The sequence below is a fragment of the Microtus oregoni genome, unplaced genomic scaffold, assembly GCF_018167655.1.
Source record: "Microtus oregoni isolate MIOR12 unplaced genomic scaffold, Mior012 000045F_ref0000178, whole genome shotgun sequence".
Lineage (NCBI taxonomy): Eukaryota > Metazoa > Chordata > Mammalia > Rodentia > Cricetidae > Microtus > Microtus oregoni.
In genome coordinates, this window is record NW_024543219.1 from 19,398,906 (window position 1) to 19,417,479 (window position 18,574).

Sequence of the window (18,574 nt, forward strand, 5' to 3'; positions counted from 1 at the left end):
AGGGTTGTCTCTAATCTGTGATCCTCCTGTCTAACCATGCTAGGAGTACCACATTGGTCTTGAGTTCAACTTGTTTCTTATCATGTTCTTTTTTTTTTCTTTTGGTTTTTCGAGACAGGTTTCTCTGTAGTTTTTGGAGCCTGTCCTGGAACTAGCTCTTGTAGACCAGGCTGGTCTCGAACTCACAGAGATCCGCCTGCCTCTGCCTCCTGAGTGCTGGGATTAAAGGCGTGCGCCACCAGCCACCACCGCCAGCTTCTTATCACGTTCTTATACACATCCTTGATGAAATGAGAACAGCTTAGAATAAATACAACTTAAAAGCTGGTGTTCTTAATATCAGCAGAGCTACTCTTTAATCCCTGAGTCTTTAGAGTGTATCTTTTGTCTCTCTTTGGAGAAATGCCTATTTAAGATTGTGGTAGGCTGGGCAGTGGTATTTCACACCTTTCATCCCAGCACAGTAGGGAGAGGCAAGCAGATCTCTGAGTTTGAGGCCAGCCAGAAAATGAAAAAAAAAAAAAAAAAGCTGTTAATCTCTGAAAATCTACAAATCCTTGCTAATACTTAGCTGCTCTCTTTTCAGTCTGTCCTTTACCCCAGGGAAAGCAGCATGATGCAGGACAAGGAGCAGATTCCTTGTGCTGGTTCTTGGGCGTGTACTTCAGTGTGCTGGTGACAAACCAGCCATCTGGGCACCTCAACACCCTTATTTGTTAAATGGAGAGGGGAAGGGAAGGAACAGGAGAAGCCTGGCACAAACAACACTGCAGAGCAGGCAGTGAGCACATGGATCTCATTTCACAGAAATACCGTCTCCACTTCATCTTTGCCTATTTGCTCAGAAGGCTCTCTCTTCTCTGCAGGGACCTCTGTTTTATACTTTGTACTCTTTCATCTCCCAAATAACAGATTATAAAATAAATATTAAAATAGTGGTAACAGCAGTGGCAGCTACATTTATTAATTGGCAGACAGTATTCAGAGGCTATATGAGATTTTCTAACACTCCACAGTTTTACGAGACAGATTAACTTCATTTTATAGATGAGATAACGATCAGAAAAGTGTAATTCGAGGTTCCTACTTGAAATTGACAGGGCAAGAATTCAAATTCAAGAATAAACTTTTTTTCCCACATGCATTTTATGCAGTGAGTTAGGTGGGGTGAGGGCACACCATTTAATATCAAGAAACTATGCCATTAAATATAAATATTTCAGCATGCATATTACAATAATGACAACTTCCTCTGGGCATGGTGGCTGGCATATGGCTGTAAGCCAGCACTTGGGAGGTAGAAGCTGGAGACTATGAGTTTAAGACAAGCCTGTACTACTCAGCAAGACTCCACATGGGATTAAAAGAAGACAACCTCTTATAGCTGTATAATATCCATCATTGCACCTAAGAAATTTATTTTATATCTAGTTGTCTTTCCTATCTCTTTTCCTCTCAGGGTAGAGGTTAAGAGCTATGAATTACACTGGGTTATTACAGAATGATTCCTCTCTTTCTCTCTCTCTCTCTGAGGGGCAAGGGACAGACAGCATTTAGACTGGCACAATTCTATGGAATGACCTACATTTTGGATTTGCATAGTTGTCAACTGTGCTGTGTGGTCAGTGGTAGGTCACAAACACATGCCTTGGATGAGAAGGTGAGAAGGTAAAGATTTGTATGGAGTGTTTATAACATTTGGCTTTGAGACTGGAGAGGCATCTCAGTAGTTAAGAGCACTTGCTGTTCTTCCGAAGTTCTTCCAAGTTCAGTTCTCAGCATCCATACTGGGCAGCTCACAAATTCCTGTAACTATAGCTCCAGGTCATGTGAGACCTCTGGCTCCAGAGTCACTGCACACACGTGTATGCGTGCATGTACACACACATACAACTAATAAAACACATCTTTAACCCCCCCCCCCTTTGAGGCAGAGTCTCTCAAATAGCTCAGGATAACACTGTACTCCTGATCCTCCTGCATCTATCTCCTGAGAGGTGAGGTTATAGACATTAATGGCTTTATTTTAACCTTTACTTAACAGCAAGTAGTATAAATGAACCACTGTACAACCATAAAACATTCTCTACATAGAAGGACAACAAATTCAAACCAGAAGATTCAAATCAGACTGATCATTTAGCTTTAAAGAAGCCCAAATGGAGCCGGGTAGTGGTGGCACACGCCTTTAATCCCAGCACTTGGAAGGCAGAGGCAGGCCTCTGTGAGTTCGAGAGCAGCCTGGTCTACAAGAGCTAGTTCCAGGATAGGAACCAAAAAGCTACGGAGAAACCCTGTCTCAAAAAACCAAAAAAAAAAAAAAAAAAAAAAAAGCCCAAATGGTGAAATTGCTATCTTCAAAATGATAAGAGAAGGGTACTCAAAATAAGATGCAGGCAGATTTTAGATCATTTGTAATACAGAAAGGAAATGTTTTTCATGTGCTTGTACTGTATTATCAATACACACATAGCCTGAAGTGCTGTTTGTACTGTATTATAGATTCTTTTAAGAGGACTAGCCTTCACGTAACAAAGCTGGAAGACAGTCTTGAGCAAAAATGATAATGAGACTGTAAAGAATTCAAATATACAAAGTCATCCTTATCCCCAACCAGCTTATATACCACACTCATTATTTCTTAGTGAAACCAAAATTGCTGCCCCAGTACAGGTATCCACTGTCCTGTCATTCCTTCACAACTTTATCATTATTTGCCTAAAATGTATAAAAACATGTTGTTTTCAGGCTTCATCTTCTTTGCCAAGAACTCACACTCTACTGTCATTACTCACTCCTTGTATCAGTTGGAAAGAGGAAATGACATCAGTTTCATGTTGACGAAAGCGACAAAAGTGCGCACTGAGCCTTGGTGTCACCACATAATCCTGAGTTCAGAAGTCTGAAGAGCACTTATTTATCCAACCTTTTTAAAAACTCAGTGATAGGACAAGAACTGTGACCTCTCTTATCAAAGCTATTAGAAGAGGGCAGGAACCCAAAGCACGGCACATACAGTACGCCAGAGATGCCTCCAAGTGCTTTCCTCCCACGTTAAATAATTCTCACAGCAGTCACGTAAAGCAGACATTACTAATGTCTCCATCTGATAGATGAGACAACTGATATAAACGGGTCAGCAACTTACCCAAGACCAATTTAAGCCAGTAAATAAAACAAATAAAGATTTCCCTTCTATATACTATAAATATCTATTAGAATTGGTTAATAAAGAAGCTGCTTCCGCCTATGGCAGGAAAGACTATAGCTAGGCGGAAAACTATACTGAATACAGGGAGAAAGAAGGTGGTGTCAGGCAGACGCCATGTAGCTGCTGAAGGAAAAAGTCACCAAAACCTTACTGTTAAGTCACAGCCTTGTGGAAATACACAGATGAATAGAAATGGATTAATTTAAGATACAAGAGCTGGCTAGGAATACACCTGAGCCACTGGCCAAACCGTGTTGTAACTAATATAGTTTCTGTGTGATTATCCGGGTCTGGATGGCAGGGAAATGGAAAAGCAGTCTCCAATTACAAATATCAGTTAAAATGCATGTTCTTACCCACACATCGCTCAGCCTTGTCAACTGAGGGCTTCAGTCTTACTGTAAAACACAGCTCCAAATATTTTCTAGCTATCAGCACAATAAAGGCTGTAGTCACAGGTCTTGTACAACCCTGCACTTAGTAAGGGCCTGCTTCACACAGGCGCTAGAAACTAAGGCACAAGAGATGTAAATACCCTCACATGCCAAATTTATTCATCTATGAATTTTTGCTCTGCATACATTATGTAAAGTATTGTACTATCCAATGAGTCAGATTCCTAAACGAATCAAAATGATCCTGCCCTAAATTTCACAGTCTAGAAAGGGTTGTCAAAGGGCAATAAATAAATGTGAAAGGAATTCTTATAAAATTACCTAAGTTTTCAAAACAATACCAAGAAAGTGGTGACTTGTGTAATTTGTTAAAAAATTGGGAACAGCAAGGCAGTGGTGGCACACACCTTTAATCTCAGTACTTGTGAGGCAGAGACAGGAGGATCTCGATGAGTTTGAGGTCAGCCTGGTCTATAGAGTGAGTTCTAAGACTATAGAGAAACCCTGTCTTGAAAAACAAAACAAAACACACACACACACACACACACACACAAAACCCTGAAAACATAGGGAGTTGGGGAAAACCTAGGTTATTTCCAGTTGGTAAGATAAAAGTGGTCACTAGTGTCATTTGAACAGAGCCTGTGAAGACGGAGCAGTAAAAGGACACCACGGAAACTGTGTAAGCAAAGACAGTAAGGCAGGAAACAGTGTGGAGCCACTGACAACCAAAGAGCACAGAAGTGTGCTAGGATTAAACAGACAACCGCAGGAGGCATGGTGGTACACACTCGGGGGCAAAGGCAGGTGGATTCTGAGTCTGAGGTCAGCCAGATCTACAGAACGAGTTCCAGGCTAACCACGGCTGCATAGTGAGACTGTGTGTCAAAAACATGAAGCATATCAACTACAAACTGGAACCAATCATAGAAAATGCTATCAAATTAAGAACCATGAGAATCACAGGACATTTTAAGTAAGAAGATGACATAATCAGTGTGCTTTAGAAACAATAATTTTTGACAGGCATAGTGGTGCACACCTTTAAACCCCACAATTTAGAAGGCAGAGGCTGGGGGAAATCTCTGAATTCAAGGCCAGCTTGGTCTACAGAGTGAGTGAGATATCCAGGGCAACATGGGGCGGGGGCGGGGAGAAAGAGAGAGAGAACATTAGCTACTCCTCCAGAGAACCCAGGTTCAATTCCCAGATATATATGGCACCTCAGAAACCATCTGTAACTTGTTCCAGGAGATTCAACCCCCTCTTCTGGCCTCTCTGGGTACTGCACACATGGTTCAGGCAAGACACCCACACAAATAAAAATCACTATTTCTTAAAAAGAAAAAAAATTGTTAGAAGAGTGTAAAACACATCAGAAAGTTTGAGTTATGGTGAAGAATAGCTACACCTATACCTACCATATAAGCCAGCAATGAGACTCCTGAGAGCTCCAAAGAGATGAAAATTTGTGCCGACACAAACACCTACATACAAATGACAGCAGCACTACTTGTTGAAATGTCCAAGAATCCAAAAGAGCCTACAAAACGTCAACAGTTAAAACTGTGGTGCACTGGTACCATCAACTACAGCCTTGCAATAAAAACAAGTTATTGTATATTCAATACCTTGATGAGTCTCAAGTATGTACGAGTTGACGGAAAAAGCCAGTCTCAAAACCACACTGTGTGGTTCTACTTGTGCAACGCTTTCAACCTGACAAGATTATAGAAGAAGAATCGATTAGTGGTTGCCAGAGTTAGAGATAACAGCACAGAGAAGGATCTTTGTAATGAAGGAACAGTTCTTTATTTGGATTGGAACAATGTCTAAGAATCTATTCATTATAAAATGACAGTTTCCTGTTTCTGATAATGTCTTATAGTTATGTAATTTGTAACTACAGCAGGAAAATGAATGACAGTACATGGGTTCTCTGGCCCATCTGTGCTACTCCCTGTAAACCTTCATTTCAAAACAAAAAGTTTAAAAGTTCTTTTTTTAAAAACTATCCTAAATAATAAAAATTCCATGCCTTTTTTAGTTTTTTTTTTAAAAAAAAAAAAAAGTAAGAGGCGTTGATGGTAAGAGCTCTGTTCTTCCAGGACCTGAATCCAGTTCCCACCACCCACATTGGATGGCTCCAGCTGCAGGGGGAATCTGACACCTCTGCCTCCACAGGCACCTGTACTCATTTACATGTACCGATACACAGACACACATATAAATATGAAAAAAAACAAACAAACAAAAAGCCTATTAGCCTGGAGCTGGAGGCGCACAACTTTAGTCCTGTGGACAGAGTGGTGGATCTCGGTGAGTTCAAGGCTAGCCTAGTCTACAGAATGAGTTCCAGGACAGCCAGAGCTACACAAAGAAACTCTATGTCAAAAACCAAACCTAACAAACAAACAACAACAAAAACTATTAATAGCTAATTCTAGGGCGGGCTCTTAACTCTACATTTCCAAAGTTTGTTTTATATATCGAGCATGTAAGAAAAAATTTTTTAAAAATTAAAACATTATTTTTCAGTGAGGTATAATACACTTAAGTAGATAAGCAAAAAATCAATTAAACTACTAATTTGTATATGTTTACATATACTAACAAAAGATAAGAAATACTGAGCTAACCAGCAAAACCACAATATCCAAAAGCATGATGACTACATCAACTTCATTCCCATAACTCTAACTGTAACTCAAGAATGCCTTCACCGTTACCCCAGGAGGAACCAAGACTTTAAACAGATAGTTGTCTGAGGCTTTGAATACATCACTTTGTTAACCAGGAGCACAGAATCCTTACAATGTTAACTCTGCAGTGATCTAAAACATTTAGTGCGGGGCTGGAGAGATGGCTCAGAGGTTAAGAGCATTGCCTGCTCTTCCAAAGGTCCTGAGTTCAATTCCCAGCAATCACATGGTGGCTCACAACCATCTGTAATGAGGTCTGGTGCCCTCTTCTGGCCTGCAGGCATACACAGAGACAGAATATTGTATACATAATAAATGAATAAATATTTAAAAAAATAAATAAAACATTTAGTGTAACTGTTTAATGTATGGCTGAATAAACTAAAAGTAGGGAGTTAAATTTGATAGAGCTTATCACCAACAGAATCTGATATAAAACTCAGAACCACGGTTAAGAATGCTGCCTCTGCCAAGCGGTGGCACATGTCTTTAATCCCAGCATTTAGGAGACCGAAGCAGGAGCATCTCTGTAAATTTGAGGCCAGCCTGATCTATGTAGTAAGTTCCAGAACAGCCAAGGCTATACAGAGAAACTCTGTCTGAAAAAACAAAAACAAAACAAAACAAAACAAAACAAAACAAAATGCTGCCTCTGAGCTGGGTATACATGCAGACAGAACACTGTATATATAATAATAAATAAACATTTTTTTAAAAAATCTAAAAGTAAGCCCCGTGTGGTGATATAATCCAGCACTCTGCAGGGGAGGCAGAAGAACCAGGAAGTTTGTCATCCTTGTCTACAGACCAGCTCAGATTATCTGAAACCTTGTCTCAAAAAAAAAAAAAAAGTACCAAAAAATAAACAAACCAAAAACAACAATGCCCCCAGAAACCCCACTTTTAAGTAGCTAGCTCCTATAGTTGTATCTGTAACGCCTCCCCCCCCCCCCAACCTGGAGAGAGTTTAAGCCAGTCAGGGAACATCCTTAGAGGGACTGTGGAGCCCATCTCTTCCTCGCCCTGCTCTACCCTTTCCCGTCATAAGGTAAACAAGCTTTGCATGATATGCTTCCTCTATACATATTAAAAAGCAACAGGGCCAGAACCTCTGAATCCACAAGTCAAATAAATCATCTCTGTAGGTGCCGCCTCAGACATTTTGTTAAAGTAACAGAAACCTGACTGACACTCACTGGACATAATGCTAGTGTATCAAAGAAAGGCCTTCACACTCATGTTTATTACAGTAGCTAAGATACAAAATCAACCTAGCTGGCCACCAAACAGATAACCAGGTGAAGAGAATCACAAAGGAATATACTCCAGACAGAAACCAAACAGAAGTCAACGCCCTGGAGCTGGGGTTACAAGACTGCTTGAGATCAGGAAGTATGCGGCAGTCATAAGAGGGATTCGCTAATAAAAACACCTAGCTCTCAGACTTCATCAGACAAATGCTAATTCAGCTGTGGAGCGCTTAGCTACCATCTCCCTGCAAGGCTCAGGGACAACTGGGAAAGATGAGGTGTAAAGAAACAGAGGTTCTGGACAACCAGGGCAAAACTGTCGTCTGGATATGACAGACCCGCCATACTTAAGGACTCACAGAGCTGGGGTTCCCTTCACAAAACCCGTACAAAATCAGGTCAGTCAACATTCCAGCACAGAGTGGGGAGACCTCTAAAGCTCCCAACTCCAACTGAGGAGTTATTGACAGTTGGTGGCTTCTAGGGGAGTAAGTACCTTAGGCCAAAGCTCCAGGGAAGGTCCCCACCCAGGAGTATAGGGGTAGCACAAATTGAACTAGTAAACTGGTTATTTAAAAAACAAAACAAAACAAAAACAAGAAAAAAAAACAGCTGAGAGGGATTGCCGCCTTTAATCCCAGTACTCAGGAGGCAGAGGTAGGTGATCTTTGTGAGTTCGAGGTCAAGTTTACAGTCTACAAATCAAGTTCCAGGACAGACAGGGTTGTCACACAGAGGAACCCTGTCTTGGAAAAAGAAAAAGAAAAGAAGAAGAAAAAAAGACATGAGTTGGGAGGAAGTGGAGTGGTAGGGAGGTACGATGGGGAGAAATGGTGGGTGAATATGGTCAAAATATATCGTATGAAGAGATTAAATTCTCAAAGAATTAATGAAAGTGGTCTATTTTTAAAATAAATAAAAATTTCAACCACTTTCACTAAAATGGGTGGACTGGGGGATATTATGTTAAGTACATAAAGTCAGGTATAACGAAGCATGATTAATAAAAGCTCAGAGACTAATATTGGAGTTCAACCTGAATATTCAAAAAGCAAAGCAGCCAATCAATCACTGGCTCTTACCTCAACCTCAGTCTGAAATAGTGATTCTGCCTCCAAGAATCTCAGAATGAGACTGTGTCTGAGAGCTGTCTCCTCCCATTTTATAATCCTCTCTAGGGCTGAGATTAAAAGCGTGTACCACTGGGATTAAAGGCATGCACCGCCGGTTTCTATGGCAACTATTGTGGGTATTGGGATCTCAGAATGAGACTGTGTCTGAGAGCTGTCTCCTCCCATTTTATAATCCTCCCTAGGGCTGAGATTAAAGGCATGCACCACTGGGATTAAAGGCAAGCACCGCCGGTTTCCATAGCAACTATTGTGGGTATTGGGATTAAAGGTGTGTGGTGCCATTGCCTGGTCTTTAAAGCTGACCAGGGGGGCTGTTTTACCCTCAGCTCTTTAAGCAAGCTTTATTAAAATACAATTGAAATGCCACCACAGCATAAAGTCAGTATACTCTCTCCCTAATGTGTAATCAAAATGAAGGCAAGCTGATAGAGCATCGTGATGCTAGAGAAAGGCCGGCTAATATGTACAACAAAACAGACAGAAGCGATAATCCTGGGCCTGGGAAAGTAGCTCAGACGGAGAGTGCTTCTTGTTTGAGTCCCTGCATTCAATCTTTAGTTATTACAGCAGTAAAAGTGAGGAAGATATAAGTGATTTTATATAGACTGAGCAGTTATATCGCATGCACACACACATGCACGCAAATCAATTAATGAAAAGAGGCCGAGAATTTCAAAAAGATCAAGGAAGTGTATATGGGAGGTTTTGGAGGGAGGAAAGAGAAGGGAGAAATGTAATTATAATCTCAAAAGTAAAAAATAAAGGGGCTGGAGAGGTTAATAGCACTGGCTGCTCTTCCAGAGGTCCTGCCTTAAATTCCCAGCAACCACATGGTGGCTCACAGCCATCTATAGCGGGATCTGATGTCCTCTTCTACCACGCAGGCATACATGCAAGTAGAGCACTCATACGAAAAATACATCAAAATAAATAAATAACAAGTAAAAAGAATAAGGAGAAAAGCGAGGGAGGGAGGGAGGGAGGGAGGGAGGGAGGGAGGGAGAGAGGGAGGGAGGAACTCTAGTGTTTGGTTGCAGAATGGGATCATTACAGTTCACAATAACCTATATTTTATTAACAAATGGAAAAAAAGAGTTCCAAGCCTCCAAATGGAAATGTTAATCACCCTGATCTGATCATTTTATAAGGGTATTTTTTACCAGTTTTCACACTGGGAGCTGGGGAAATGGCCAGTGGGTAAAAGTACTTGTTGTGCAAGCATCAGGATCTGAATTCCAACACTCGCAAAAAAAGCCCACCATGACAGAGACTCATCCTCTGGCTTCATGAGCGCCCATGTACACACACCCCCAAACACACCACAAAAATTTAAAACAAAAAAAAAATCCTGCTTTTAAAAATACACTGTATCTCCTAAACATGACCAGTTTTGAGTTAAACAGGTCTTGAAAGTTTAAGGACACGGGGAACTGGAAAGATGGTTCAGCTGGTAAATGCTGGTCAGATAAGCATGAGGGAAGTTCAGAGCCGGATCACCTGCATAAAAGGCCAGCAGGGTGGGCTGGGAGGCAGAGACAGGAAATTCTTCAAGCTCACTGGCTAGCCACTGAGCTCAAAGTCTTAAAGAGGTGGAGTCGTGATCCAGACACAGAGCAAGCAAAATGTGACTGCCTCGCCTAAAAGGTACCGAGCCACGTGGCTAACATAGACAAGAATAATGGGGTAATATAGGTTATAAGAGTTAATAAGAAGCCTGAGCTAATGGGCCAATCAGTTTATAACTTAAAAAAAAAAAAACCTTGAAGAAGTGACTAAGGAAGACATCCAGTACCAACCTCAGACCTTCCCAAGCACATTTTCTCTCTCTACACAAGGGCAAAGAACTAACCTGCTGATCTGAGCATTATAAACTGTAGACATGTTGAATTACCACTCTGCACTTTGAAAACACATACGACTGAAGTATTTTTAAAAGAAAATTAAATAAAAATACAAATTTATGCAATATACAATTGGTTATTGTTAATATCTAAAAGGACAACTTGAGAAAAAACTGGGCAAGTTCTGAAAAACGACAGGCACCCCTGAAAGACCTGGATAAATCCAGACCTCCCCAGCAGGAAGAAAATAGCCAAAAGTCCAAGCAGGAAGAGAGGAATCAAGGATCTAGGATTAGCCGGTTCAGTGAATGTGTATTGGGAACGAGCTGATTATGACCTTGGGAGTGGTCCTGAGAGGCTGGAAGTTGCCCCCTTGTAATCTCCACTGATATTTTCGGAATTTTCTGTGACACACTCCTTGCCAATTCCGGATCACTGGGCTGTGGTTTCATTTCTTAAAAATTGGTTCTCGGCCGGGAGGCCGTGGCGCACGCCTTTAATCCCAGCACTCAGGAGGCAGAGGCAGGCGGATCTTTGTGAGTTCGAGACCAGCCTGGTCTACAAGAGCTAGTTCCAGGACAGGCTCCAAAACCACAGAGAAACCCTGTCTCGATAAACCAAAAAAAAAAAAAAAAAAAAAAAAATTGGTTCTCCCGGTCACTCGGGGTCGAACTCTTCCCCGTCTCATCTCATCAATTAAAGCGTGTGATTGCAGCAAGGGTGGTTTCTCGTGAGTTACTGGGGGGTCGTGTTATCCCGAGGCTTGAGTGAGAGTCTCCCCGCACCGGGGGTCTTTCACCCCTAAACAAAAGACACAAACCACCAGGCTTAATTATCTCAACACACAAAACCACACTTGGTTCTAATTTATCATTAGACAAGCTTTAATCAACTCTTGCTCTTAATCTGTTCAATTTATGCCTGTGTGAGTGTGCACACATTTCTTGCGTATGTACAAATTTCTCCAAAATAATGGGCTACAGCTATATAAAGCATTCACTTAGATTCAATGACAACCATACATTCAAATATCCCTAAATCAGTGATTTTTAACCTCTGAGTTGTGACCCCTTTAGGGTGGGGCAGTGTGTCAAATGATCCTTTCACAGGGGTCAATCTAAGACCATCAGAAAACAGATTATTCAACTATGATTCATAACAGTACAAAATTATAGCTACATAGTAACAAAAATAATTTTATGGGCCAGGTGGTGGTGGCAAACACCTTTAATCCCAGCACTCAGAAGGCAAAGGCAGGAGGATCTCTGAGTTTGAGTTCATCCTGATCTACAAGAGCTAGTTTCAGGACAGCTAAGGCTGTTACACAGAGAAACCCTGTCTCGAAAAAACATCAAATAAATAATAATAATAATAATAATAATAATAATAATAATAATATTTTATGATTGGGGTCACAACATGAGAACTATATTAAAGAGTCATAGCATTAGAAAGGTTGAGAACCACTGTCTTAAAAGAATTCACAACTGAAGAAACAAATGCAGAATATGGTGTTTTGGAAAATTACTGATTTGATAATCGGCACAAGTTTTAAATTTTTTATTGTTTCTAAGTGGTGTTGGAAAAAACAAAAACAAAAAAAGAAAAGAAAAAAGAAATCCATACCTCAAGGCTCAAGACATAACAATAAAGAGTAAAGAGTCTTAAAATTTATGAACAGGTACCAGGAGGTGGTGGCACACGCCTTTAATCCCAACAGATCTCTGTGAGTTGGAGGACAGCCTGGTCTGTAGAGCTAGTTCAGGACAGCTAGGGCTACACAGAGAAACCCTGTCTTGAATAAAAAAGAGACTGTGAACAGGAATAGGTTGTATGGCACAACATCCCTTTAATCCCAGTACTTGAGAGGGAGACTGTTTCAAAAGGGAGAGAGGAAAAGGGTTAGAGGGCTAGACCGAAGAAAATAAATTATAGGCAAGGCTAATACACTCCCAGGGATGGAAAAGTTCAGCTTTCCCGCAGGACGCTTGCATGGCTTGTAGAAGGCCTTAACCAGAACCCCTAGCACTAAAGAAAACGAAAAACATTTTAAAAGGAGAATGGCCATATAGTTTTTCTTTTCCTTTTTTACTTTTTCGTTTTTTGAGACATGGTTTCTCTATGTAATAGCTCTTGTTGTCCTGGAGCTCACTTTGTAGACTAGGCTGGCCTCAAGCTCACAGACTCTCCAGCTTCCGCCTCCTGGGTGTTGGGATTAGCACCAAACAGCTTTTCAATTCATATATCACTAGGCTACTGTTTGACTTTACATACATTTCTTGAGAAAGTATGCATAATTTACCCTGTCTTCTAGCTGTTGTCTTACAGTGTATACTTTTCTGGCACCCTGTGGGTTTTTTTTTTTTTTTTTAAATCCTTCTTGGTTGTGTACATACATGGTAGAGATATAGCTAAGACTAAAGAGCTGACATGGCTAGCTTTCTTTGAAACAACAAAATAATAAGAGTACTGTTCTCTTATAGGGTTGGGTACTCTTATAGACAATGTGTTGTTTTTTTCTTGTTTTGTTTTGTTGAGACAGGGTTTCTCTGTGTAACAGCCCTAGCTGTCCTGGAACTAGCTCTGTAGACCAGGTTGGCCTTGAACTCACAAAGACCCACCTGCCTCTGACTCCCTAGTGCTGGAGTGTGTGTCACCACCACCCGGCTACAGTGTATTATTCTTATAGGGACAGTGATGTCATTTGTAAGGTGATAATTTTTCAAATATTACTACCAGAATCTGAGAGTTCTGAATCTGACAAAGCAACTGCTTGTTAGAAATTTTACTTTTATTTCTGCTCTTTGAGTTGTTGCAAATTATTCGGGAAAAATTAATTCAGAGTATTTATTAACCAAAACAAATAAACAAAACCACTGTGGGCTGATGAGGTGGTTGTGGAGAAAGGTGCCAGCTGCCACATCTGATGACCCTGGGGACCCACATGGTGGAAGAAGAGAACTGACTCAAGTTCCTTTTGACCTCCACCAGGTGCTGTGGCTTAGTTGACATTGCCATAAATAGATAAATAAACAAACAAAGTTTCTTAAAAGCTACAGGCAGGCTAAAATAAGCCCAACTCCTATTTAATACAGTCTATGTGCTATGGATTCAGCAGACACAAATTATACCAATTTGCATATCCATAAACAAAACTCTAAGACTAGCTTACAAAAGCAAACAGCATATCATACTCTGGGATGTCTATCTAAACTTCAGGATTAGCAATTCTGTAACAGTCACTTCACTCTAAGCTTTGTTTTCTATTTCATTAGAAAAATCTAAAATTCTAAATAGCATTTTCTGTGAGCAAATAAAAATTTTTCTCTCTAAATTTAATGAAAGAGGCTAGAGAGTTGGCTCAGTGGTTAATGGTGCTTTTTGTTGTTGTAAAAGATCCGGGTTCGATTCCCAGCAACCACATGGAGGCTCACTGCCTCCTCAGGCAATAAGCACACATATGGTGCACAGATGCAGACACATGAAATAATAAAAACAAATCTAAAATAAAATAAATTTATTCAACGATAGTTTGTTTTTTCTTAGCAAACACAGGATGTTTCTTCTAAAACATATCATAGGAACTCTGCATTGCAAAACAGGTGCAGAGGTGCAGAAGCAATCCCTACTCTGCATACTCCAGTCTCTTGGTATGGCCTTTCTATGGTGCCTGCACACCACCTCTGACCAGCAGAAAGCAGAGAAATGTATCTGCTCCATTTTCTTGGCTGCAGTTCCGAGACACATTTATATTTGCTGTACTAAGCACGTACTTCATACTCCAGAGTTCTCGTGTGTATCAAAGGAGCACAAATCTCTTCTGGCTTCATCAGACCTTTAAATCAAAGCTTTCATTATTGAGTTGCACATAATTCTATCCACATACAGAATTGAGCTCAATGAGTAAAAATGTAACAGACAGTTTGTGGCCTAGGCTATGCCAAAAATGTTTACATAGCAATCAAAATTTAGTGGCAAATAAATTAGTTTGCCTAATTAGACCTGGCACTATGTCACAGAACACTAGTAAGTAAGTCTGTGAAACTAAGAAGTATAGGCAGGCTGGCAGTTTGACTTATTGACAGATAAAGTCTGTTATTTTTATTTTTTATACTGGCAACTGGACTCAGGATTTGAACAACTGGCAAAAACTCTTATCAACTGAACTACAACACACATTCTCTCTCTCTCTCTCGTGTTCCCTCCTTCCCTCCCTCCCTCCTCCTCCCTCTTCTTCTTCTTCTTCTTCTTCTTCTTCTTCCTCCTCCTCCTCCTCCTCTCTCTCTCTCTCTCTCTCACAACACACACACACACACACACACACACACACTTTTAAGAGAGGGATGAGACTGGTCATGACTCCTAATCCTCTTAGTTTGTCTTGAGTGCCGGGATTTCATGTATAAACCACCATGCCCAGATTAAAATCTTTATTGTTGTATGTTATATCACAAATCTAGTCACAGAATGTAACAGAAAACATTGAACCAAGACTTCATAATCTAGTACATACTATGAAAACGTACTAGTTAGCGCCGGGCGGTGGTGGCGCACGCCTTTAATCCCAGCACTTGGGAGGCAGAGGCAGGCAGATCTCTGTGAGTTCGAGGCCAGACTGGTCTACAAGACCTAGTTCCGGAACCAGCAACAAAGCTACAGAGAAACCCTGTCTCGAAAAACCAAAAAAAAAAAAAAAAGTACTAGTTAACCTTAAAAAAAACATAATTAGAAAATAGAAAAGACATCTTTAAGTTAATGGCCAGGCTAGCTACAATCAATACTAAATAGACATCAGGCTGGGAGGCAGAAATCTTAAAAGACTTTTAACAAGCTGGTTAATAGGGCTCTCCCCTCCAACTGCTTGGGGTTGAACCCAGAGCCTCCTGAATGCTAGGCAAATGCTCTGTCACTAAGTTACAGCTTAAACTGGGCGATGGTGGCGCACGCTTTTAATCCCAGCACTCGGGAGGCAGAGGCAGGCGGATCTCTGTGAGTTCGAGACCAGCCTGGTCTACAAGAGCTAGTTCCAGGACAGGCTCCAAAGCCACAGAGAAACCCTGTCTCGAAAAACCAAAAAAAAACTAAGTTACAGCTTAATGTGGCATTGACCTAAGACAAAATAATACCAGCATCCATTAGAACATCTGGATTTAACAGTCTGAGGAAAGTCATGACAATGTCTCAATCAGCCATAGCCAAGTTACAGTCAAGTACTGAAGACATGACAACAAAACCAACACATTTGCAGGCAACTGTGAAGCTCTGCAGAATGAGAATGCTACCAAAAGCATGTCTCTGACTGCACCTGCCAACTCAGCCACTGCAGTAGTGAAGGCTCCTCTGCCTTATAGTAGCTGCCATAAACTGACTTTCCTTTCCAACTATGTGATGGCGAGAAGTGACAGAGCAAAGTAAAAACACAGTCATCACTAGGCATGCTAACCTTTAATCCTGGGACCCATCCAACAGCTTCTCTCCTTCATGACAATGGTAGGATGCCTCAGCAAAGAATTCTTCTTCTTTTTGCTTGTTTTGTTTTTTTTCGAGACAGGGTTTCTCTGTGTAACCAACTGGCCTAGCTGCCTTAGAACTAACTTTTGTAGGCCAGGCTGGCCTCAAATTCAGAGAGCCACCTGCCTCTGCCTGTAATCCAAACACTCAGGAGGCTGACACGGGAGAATCATGAGTTAAAGGCTAGCCAGTATTACACACCGAGAATGCTTCCAAAAAAAGATCAGAGCTAACATGATGAAGGGTCCCAGTCTGCCAGGAAAAGCAGAAATATAAACAGTAACGTGCCATAAAATCCTTCATCCAAAGATCCTCTTTACTAAAGAAGTTTACCTTTTGACAGCCTCCAGAAAAGCAAAATTAAGAATTCACCTATTCTTTGAGAAAACTACTAATTCTACTGCGCATTCAATGGTATGATATACGGTCCATTTACATAAACAAACTTAAAAGCTTGTTGTGATCAATGAATGATCATCTCATGACGATTCAGCAGTAGATGCTTGTTGGAGTGGAAAATAATTAAAACTTGGTTTGAAAATGTCCAACAACTTATCAAAACCTACCTGATGAGCCACAAAAGTCAAACACAAGCCTCAGTTAAAAGTCCAAGTCTCCACAGAGCCACGTTACTGTTCTATTTCTACTAAGAGTGAACACAAATTTTGGGATCAATACTTTCCTGGCAGAATTACGACTTTGGTACTACGTCTTCTAGAAAAAGCACCTGTTCCTTCTGTCAGCTGCCAGCTATAACCTCCCTTTACTACCCTCTTTTTTTCTAGAGCACTATAGAAAAAAATATATCATTAATGCAAAAATCTGCAAAATAGAATACTGGCCCTGAAAAAGTTGTCAAAATTACCCCTCAAATTTTTTACAAGGGAACCCTAACCCTGGAGTTACCAATAGGAAGATCCTGTAGGTTCCTGGACTGTTGGCATATGTCCTCTTAACCCAGGAATCTCCTGGGACCGTATTTCCACCCTGTGGCAATCTGCGGGTCAACTCAAGCCGTACGCAAGTGTTAACAATTTTCACTTATTATCTGAAAATCCAAGAATCCAAAACCCTCTTGCAGGTTTAATCTTTAAAACTGGAAAGTAATGTATTAAATCCTTTCTTAAGATTTAAACTTGTCCGACATCTAAACCGTCTCAAGAAAGCACAAAGAAAAAGAATAAACCACTCGCGTCAGAAGAAATCTGAGTGACATCTCTATTTCCAGAAATCACTACCATCTTCTAACATCACTTCCTCTCCATTCGCCTCCCTTGTCCGTGGACGCGAATAGGTGATGCATACCCGCTCCTCAACAAGAGAGCCATATAGCCCACATCCACTACCCAGAGATCTTCGGCGCCTTGAACGCCACTTTCCTGTGAAAAAGTCATCCCCCAAGGGTTCATTTTTCTTCCTGGACTTTTTCTTTCTAACCTTTAGACCAAGAGACTTCCCATCCTACCCCTCCCTCTTTCCAGCCAACCCTAACTCCCGGCCCTTCAAAGCCACCATTCCCACCGGGTCAGGTGGCTGTCAGTCCCCACCCGGCTGCCTTGCCCTTGCGCCGGTTTCAGGCGGCCCGGGGCCAGTTCTTCCCATTCCTCACACCCACGGCAATAGCCCAGGGCGCCTCCTCCTCCGCGTCCGGGTTCCGGGGACCCCTCGCACGTCCCTCCTTCACCAGCGGGGCTGCAAGGCCCCTGAGCCTCGCCCCTCGTTGCCCGACTTCCTCCGGATTCCATTCCAGAGCGGCCTACCCCGGCGCCCCCAACCGTCTCCCCGCGGTCCCCAGCGTCCCCGGCTCTCACTCACCCTTGGCAGCAGGTGCCCCCCAATCTCCCCTCTCCTCAGCCTCGGAGCCCGCTCACCTCCGCGGTGGGAGTCGAGCTGTCCGGACCCAGCTCGGAGCTGGCGTCCGGGGTCCTCGGCGCGTCGGCGGAGCGCAGCGCCTCGAGCGGCAGACGCAGAGCCCGGGAAGGGGAGCCGGAGCGCAGGCTGGAGCCAGCTCGGCTACGCGCAGGCATCGCTCCGGCCCCGTCGGCGCCCCGCCGCCAGCAGCGGCCAGCCGAACCGGAACTGCTTCGGGGGGGCGGGGCGTATCGGAGAAGGGGCGAGGACAAAACCGGAAGGGAACCGGGAAACCCGAAGGGAGGCGAAAGCGCACGCGTCAGAGCCAACCATAGGCAGCCAAGGAGTCTTAATGAAGGTGGGAGAGTTCCAGTGGGGTTGCTGACTGGGGTAAGGGCCTAGTGGGAGCCGATTCTGAGTTCTTTGAAGGGGCTAGCTCCTCTTCATCCAGCCCCCACGTAACACTATTATTGCTCCTTTATTCTGACTGTGTCTATGCAATCTGACTGTAATCGCAATCATTGTTTCAACTATGCAAAGCAGATCTCTCACACACAGAAAGGTCAAGAAACACTGTAGCCTGACACAGCACAGTTAATATGTTTCCAAGCTGGTATTCCAACCCCCAGTTGTCATCAGAACCTGTGTTCTTTTCTGCCACTACTCTACCTAACAGAATG

The 18,574-nt window shown here is 42.1% G+C and overlaps 1 protein-coding gene across 2 annotated transcripts in view; it reads right to left on the reverse strand.

Annotated features, from left to right (window-relative positions):
• LOC121434952 (sphingomyelin synthase-related protein 1) overlaps positions 1-18,091 on the reverse strand; it is a 49,996-nt gene extending 31,905 nt beyond the window's left edge. Inside the window, exon 1 of one of the 2 annotated variants that reach the window (XM_041633945.1) lies at positions 17,915-18,091. In XM_041633945.1, coding sequence (XP_041489879.1) covers positions 17,915-18,070 — 156 coding nt within the window. In that variant the 5' untranslated portion in view covers positions 18,071-18,091. Of the gene's footprint in view, positions 1-17,858 lie in introns of both variants that reach the window. The other variant, XM_041633946.1, reaches the window with a different exon arrangement.
• Between the last annotated feature and the right edge of the window lie 483 nt (positions 18,092-18,574).